The sequence below is a fragment of the Balaenoptera acutorostrata genome, chromosome 2 (assembly GCF_949987535.1).
Source record: "Balaenoptera acutorostrata chromosome 2, mBalAcu1.1, whole genome shotgun sequence".
In the NCBI taxonomy this organism is placed as follows: domain Eukaryota; kingdom Metazoa; phylum Chordata; class Mammalia; order Artiodactyla; family Balaenopteridae; genus Balaenoptera; species Balaenoptera acutorostrata.
Genome location: NC_080065.1, coordinates 166,067,505 through 166,074,710, shown reverse-complemented (window position 1 = coordinate 166,074,710; position 7,206 = coordinate 166,067,505). Strand labels below are relative to the sequence as shown.

The 7,206-nt window shown below is 50.6% G+C and overlaps 1 protein-coding gene across 1 annotated transcript; it reads left to right on the top strand.

The window, feature by feature from the left end:
- Window positions 1-292: 292 nt before the first annotated feature.
- On the top strand, window positions 293-3,688 carry LOC103009746 (transmembrane emp24 domain-containing protein 9-like). Its single transcript, XM_028163435.2, has 6 exons — window positions 293-377; window positions 1,059-1,433; window positions 1,857-1,957; window positions 2,291-2,416; window positions 2,985-3,131; window positions 3,257-3,688. Exons 1-6 carry the CDS (start codon window positions 293-295, stop codon window positions 3,404-3,406), a joined length of 984 nt encoding a protein of 327 aa, XP_028019236.2. The 3' UTR covers window positions 3,407-3,688.
- Window positions 3,689-7,206: the final 3,518 nt, after the last annotated feature.

Here is a 7,206-nt window from a genome sequence, read left to right as displayed (position 1 = left end):
CATGTATCGTAAAGTCTTGCCCAGAGTTTGTGTGAGCAAATGCCTGCCGCTTATCACTGGATGACCTTGGGCAAGTTATTACTCAACCTCTCTTTGCCACTGTTTCCCCAACTGTTAAACTGGAATCCTATTAGAGTCTACCTTATAGAGTTTTTAAAATATTAATTTAGTTAGTACGTTTAAAAGTGCTTAGAACAGTGGCTGGCACAGAAGAATAAAAAGTATTGTTATTTTCATCATCATTTTATATTACTGAATAAACCAATGAGCATCTATTATCATCAGGCACTAGATGGTGGAGGACTTCATCCCACCACCTGGGGAGGGCTACTGCTTTATATTGACGTTTGAGTATACACTGCCCTACTCAGAGCATCGTGAGCTTCGGAATTCCTGAGATTTGCTATTCCTGGGTCCCTGTCTTGTCATGTTGGCCCCACCCTCCCACACCTTTCAGTTGTGTATTCCCTTTCCTTTTCCAGTTGCATTCCTGCCGACTTCTTTCACCCGCCAGGCTCACTCACAGTCTTTTCTTTTGGTCCCACTGGATGAAGAGTCCCACCTGTGCAAGTGGGCCTGGCAGCTCCTGCCCCCTCAGTGATTCGGCCCAACTTACCTCCTCCCTCCATGTGCCCATAAACTTTCTTCCCCTAGTCCCTTAACTGGCCTGCTGCTGTTAGGCAATTCTAGGTCTCTCCACCTAAATTGTTCTTGCTCCCTCGCTGCTCAGGGAGATTTTAACCATCCTTCAGAGCTTGAGTCAAACTTACCCCTTCCATAAAAAGGACATTTCTCCTTTCCTTTCCTGAACTACTACGTCAGCCTCTGAACACCACAGGGCTTCTCTGCAGTTCTCATTCTGTCTCACCATCACTTCTAACCTCCTCGAGGTTCAGGTCCAGGTCATGCCTGGACCTGCCCACACTCTCAACACCCATCTCAGGCAGCCGCTCTGCAAGTTTCAGAGGGCTAGTCCCTTCCTTCTCTCTGAGGCTGTTACCACATCAGCAAGATGGGACTAAGAGCACCCGCCTCCTTGGGTTTCTGCGCGCATTAAGCGAGGCGGGGCAAGGAAAGCGCGGAACAGCGCCTCACTAGTGGGGTGGGAGCTCGCGTGGCCCCTCCGCAACGCGAGTCCGCGCGGGGGCTCCTGGGATTTGTAGTCCGTGCCCGAGTTTGCAGTCTCGCAGGCCCCGCACAGACAGCCTCGGACTCGGCTGGGAAGGTGGCGGGGGCCTGCGGGACGCGAGGCGTTGGGCCCGGGGCCGGCCCCGGGCAGGGATGGGGCCGAGCGAGGGCAGCCGGACTGCTGCCGCTGCTGCTGGGGCAGCTGCTGGCGCTCACGGGCGGCGGAGGCGCATTCTACCTCGAGGTCAGCGAGCTGGAGGAGAAGTGCTTCATCCAGGAGATCCCCGATGGCACAGTGGTCATAGGTGCGCGCGAGCCTTGCCCTCCCCGCACCCAGAGTCCTGGCCTTGCCCTCCCCGCACCCAGAGTCCTGAGAGGGAATGGGGATGAGGCCCCGCGGGATCAGCTCAGGCCCATACCTCCCCTCTGCTGCGGGGGGTGGGCACGGGTGGGAAATGGGTGGACAGCAGTGTGGGCAAAGCATCCTCTCCGTTGCCTGTGCCGGAGTTGGGGGGCGCCGAGGAGGCAGGTCTGATCCAGACCCGGATGACAGCAGAAAAGCGGGGCAGGAGAGGGAAGGAGAGAGGCGGAGGGCTGTGGTGAAGCCCCGCAATCAGACACCCGGATCTTCCTGTTCCTCCCCCCGGCCCCCGTGACTCCTGGAGGTCCTGGGCGGGCTCTTGGTCATGAGTGGGGATGGGAATGCATCCAGGCTGCCTCCCCATTAGGTAACTACAAGACCGAGCTATACGACCCCGCTATGGAAAAGTACCAGCCCTCCCCGCAGTGGATCAATTTGTTCGTTTTTGTGAAGGACCCCGAGAACAAGGTGAGGCAGGCCTTGACTCCTTGCAGCCCTCCCACCCCCACATCTCCAGCGTCGTTGTCTAGTCCTCCCTAGTCCTCCATTTCTCAGAGGAGGGCTCATCTCCTCACAGGCAGGAGGGCTCAAGGAAGGCCATGCTCTTTGCAATCTGTGGAGTATTGTGTACTAGCAGTGCTGGGATCTGAGATTTTCAAACCCAAACTGATGCCATTTTCCTCACACCCTCCCTGCTGGCCTGGCCTGTGGGGGTCAGAACCTGGGATACCCCCAGTGTTCCTCTCCTAGAAGCAGGTTTCTGGTCAGCTTCTCTGTGCTCACGGAGGCTGTTTCCTCTAGAATCTGCTGGCCCGTCAGTACGGCCCTCGGGGCAGCTTTACCTTCACCTCCCAGTCTCCCGGAGAGCACCAGATCTGCCTTCACCTCGAGTCCATCCGGTTCGCCCTCTTCTATGATGGCAAGCTGGTGAGTATGGAGGGGAAAGTCACCAACCCTTAACATCTCAGTCCCTTGGGTGAGAAGGGTTCAGTAGGCAGTGCCTCTTGAGGAGGCCTGGGCTTTCCATGAAGTAAGCATACAGAGGACAGGTCCTGAAGAATGAGAGGGGACCCAGGAGGGAGTCACTCTGACTTAAAATCATCTCTCGGCTCCCTGCCATCCCTAGAATAAAGACCAAGCTTCATAATGCGAAATTCAGAGCTGTCCAGCAGCTGAATGCTCCCAGGCTCTTCATTACCACCTCCCACTGACATGGAACTCCTAGGAGCTGCTTGTCTCAAACACTGAGTCATACACATTTTGTTCTGCACATTTTGTTCTGTCCCTTCTGTCTTTTGGACATAGAACTCCATGTAAGCAGGGCCTTGATCTGGTGTTTTGGCACCTGGAGCAGAGCTAGTCCCCACATCAATGAGTGTGAGGCACTGAACTGCTCAGTTCAGTCAGGCCCAGACTGGCGTGTGGAAGCTGGGTTTCTGGCAGGTGCGTGGAGCTGAGCTCCCTGACCCCCACCCTTGGCTCCTCTGCTCCCCAGGCCATTCACTTGGACATGCAGTTGGGTGAACACACCAATGATTATACGGAACTTGCAGCCAATGACAAGCTGACCCTGCTGCATCTGCGCATACAGCAGCTGGTGGAGCAAGTGGAGAAGATCCAGAAGGAGCAGGAGTACCAGAGGGTGAGGGGCTGGGCTGGGCCAGTTGGGACAGTGGATGTGTAACCTCCCAGGGAGTGGCTCTTTCAGCTCTTCCCCTGGGGGTCAATTCAGTTCTAGCCACGCCTTCCTGTTGTCCCCTCCCACAGTGGCGAGAAGAGCGCTTCCGGCAGACCAGCGAGAGCACCAACCAGCGGGTGCTGTGGTGGTTCATTCTGCAGACCTTCATCCTTGTGGCCACTGGCATCTGGCAGATGCAGCACCTCAAGAGCTTCTTTAAAGCCAAGAAGTTGGTGTAGATGAGCCCCAGAGACCAGAGGCTTAGCCCCCACTCATTCCCCTTCTGCTGAATAATGGGAAGTGGCCTGACCTGGTCTGTCTCCTGGCTTCTCTCACCCCTCCCAACCCTGAGGGACTTCCTTGTTACTGGTGTGTGGGGGGGTGGGGGGACAGAGGACCTCTTTAAACTGGCTTCTCAGCCAGGACTTGGGAGAAGATGGGTTTCCAGCTGGAGACATGTGGGTGGGAGGAGCTGTAGGCTCCTTTGTTGCTCTGTGAGGCTGAGCAGGAGTGGGGTGAGTGTTACCCCAACCCCCATGTTAAACAGGATGGGTGAACTAAGAGTGAATATAAATTATAACTGTCAAATTTTCTGACCTAAACATTTATTGCCTCCTACTCTGCAATTCATTATATGTGTCCAATCAGATGTTAATATTTGAGGCCCTGCATGCATTAGTGGGGGACTGATCCCAAAATGGATGAGGTGAAGAATACTTTTACCCCAGAAGCCTTAGCAACCTGTGGATCCTTTTCCAGAAAAGTCCAATTTGGGCCCAACTTTTGGGTAACCTGAGTGCTGATGGTGATCCTGTGCCCAACCCGCCTTCTCTCTCTCTGGGCTCTGGTCAGGCTCATGTGCTATCCTATTCTAATCACCTGGACTGCTGGGTTCTTCAAGGAGTCTGAAGGGCACCTCTGTCGTCCTGCTATTTTTCAGTTGACCTCTGTCTCTTTTTATGATGCCATTGGTTAATCCTTTCAGGAGATGCCTAAAGATTCCAAGTCAATGTTTCCATTACATTCAGCATCTCCTGTAACTCAACCTTCACAAGTGCACACAGCTGTAGATGCCCCCCATTGCTTCTGCCTGATCTAGTCCACATTTTACCAAGCCCTATGTTGGTTGCCCTGTTGGATTATAGCCATCTCTCACGTGAATTTGACATTTTCTGTTATAAGGAAATTCACTGGTTGGCACCCTCAATAAAATCAAGTCCAAATTGTCAAGGTCAGGAATATCAATGAGGGAGACTCCCCATAGGGTGGGGCAGCTGTGACAGCCCTGGCCCCTGAGATAGATGCACCCTCCCCTAGGATACTCCTTAGGGATGACTGCAAGCCTCAGGGGTGCTGATCACTGGTGTGTCTGGCCACAATTAGCCTCAGAAAGTGTAAGTGAGAGTTAACTGAAGGCTGGGGGCGGGGACCACTGGAGAGTAACCTCTAACCAGAGAATGTGACCTTAGGGTCACTTCCCTTATGTGAAGCTGGTGGTGGGGGTGGGGAGGGTGCTCTGCTCTCTGCTGCAGGGGAAGCACAAGACCCAGGTGGGCACATTCTTGCCCATGGAACCTGTGGTATGACGCCAAATGAGGCAGAATGTTGAACAAGACGTAAGGGTGATGCATGCTTCTGAGGAGAAGGGCGTGGGCTAAGGGCAATATGTCAGAAGTCCTGGCCTAATCTAGGTAGTAATAGAAGGCTGCTTTTTAGAACTGAGACAGAGGATAAGAGTTAGCTGGGGGAAGAATGTTCTGGCTAGAGGGAATAACACATATAGAAGCCCTAAAACAAAAAAGAACATGGCTATTTGGGGAAGCTGAAAGAAGGCCACTATAGCAAAATCCCAAATCCAGAGAGGCTGCCTTCAGCCTGCTTTCTAAATTATGATTTCATGTCTAGGACTTGCCTCTTCCCCAGTGATTAACCCCAGAATGACCACCCTTTTCAGAGGGACCCTGTCCTCTACCCACAGAGGTGAGACCTTATCCTGACACTTCAATAGGGAAACAAGTCACAAAAGAGCAACAGTGAGTACATGGGAGAGCTGCACACACAAGTAGAAGAGAGTTCCCATCCATTTCCACATGAAATCTTCACAGTCACTCTGTAGAGGAAATGGCATGTGTCCCTGATTTAGAAAAGAGAGCCAGCTAATACGGGATGGGCCATGCTGAAACCTGGCCAATTCAACTCAGTTCTTGGTGTTCTTCTCTCTGTTCTGGCTACTTTTCTCCAGGTAGAGGAAAGACCTCCTACAAAGAGGTAAAACACACTGCCTCTGATTTTAAAGAGCTGGCCATTTGAATTTCTAGTTTCTTGTGGCTACCATAACAAATTACCATAAAACTTGGTAAATTAAAACAACAGAAGTTTATTCTCTCACAGTTCTGGAGGCCAGAAGTACAAAATCAAGATGTCAGCAGGGCTGCACTCCTTCCAAAGGCTCTTGAAGAGAATCCTTCATCTTCTTCCAGCTACTGGTGGTTCCAGGTATTACTTGGCTTGTGTCTACAACACTCCGATCTCTGCCTCCATTTCCTCCTCTAGTGTCCCCTCTTCTGTGTCATATAAGGACACTTGTCATTTGGATTTAGGACCTAACCAGGTAATCCAGGATGATCTCATCTCAAGGTCCTTAAATTAATTATATCAGCAAAGACCTTTTTTTCCATATAAGCTCATATTCACAGGGTCCAGGGTTTAGGGCATAGGCATGTCTTCTGTGGAGCCATCATTCAACCCACGACAGAGAGCAAGAAGTATATGCCTGATAAGGTCCCAAGTGATCTAACAAATGGGGTACTCAGGGCTCTCAGAATTCAGGATGGGGTGAGACCTGGGTGGATGGATGGATGGATGGATGGATTGATGAATGGGAAAAGGGATGCCAAGGAGGTCTTTATAAAAGAGACAGTACATGAGTAGAACATTGAAAGATGAAATGGTTTAAATATGAAGAATAGGGAAGGAATTCCATTTTGGGGAAATGGAGCCTGTAGAGGTACAAATGTACAAAAGATTTCAATATAATTCAAAATATAATCCAATACCCATGAATATATAACACTGTAAGACAGAGACTTTGAAAAAGAAAGGAATCAGGAAAATAAGTGTAGCATGAGTGGGATGAAGACAGGAGGAAAGTTAGATCAAACAACGGATGGAAATGAATATACCTACTGCAAATTGGACAACTAGAAGTAGGCTGTTATCAGAGGCTGCAGACTGGTGACCTGCAAGTATATTGTTCGTCCTTTTTTTGTGTTATTTTTTTTCAAATTATTTGACAACAGTAACAGTGCCACAGCTTCTGTAGTATAAATTTTGGGATGTATTGGATAGGCAAACTGGTTGGATGGAGGAGCTTGGCGCTGTTTTGCAACACTTGACTTGACATAAATGTGAGAAAATGACAGTTGTGCATATCCAGGAGGCATGATAAAGATTATGAGGAAGGAGTGAGCCTCTCTCCCTGGAGAACACTGTCTTAGACAATCACTTATGAATAAGAGAGCCTTTGTGGAAGTCCACGTTTCCAGAAGAGAAATTCCAGCACATAGTTGGAGCAGAAAAATACACATTTGGACACATTGGAGAGGGTAAGAGGAACAGTTTGAGTTTACCTGCATTACCTGTCCCCAAAACTGGCACAGCTCAATGCTAAGAAATCATTTTCTTGGTCAGTGATTTCTCCTGCAGGGTAAAGTGAGAGTGTGTGAGTGAGCACACAGCTTCTCCAGCAGTGTGGGATCCTGTCAAAGATGTCATTTCTCTCTTGCTCCATCCAGAGTACTGAGTTGTGAGCTACATGACTGGGGGGTGGGAAGAGGTTGAGTGAGAGCAGATAGGACCCTCAGAGGACATTAAAGGGACATGGATCCTACTAACTGTCATGAGCTGCTGGGGACACTTTACCTCTGAAACCTCCCAAATGGCCCACAGGCACTGCCAATGCTCCATGTGCCTCATCTACACACCTCCCTGTGGCTTATCTCCCTGAATGCACTCCTGATGGCGGTGAGAGCAAGCTCTG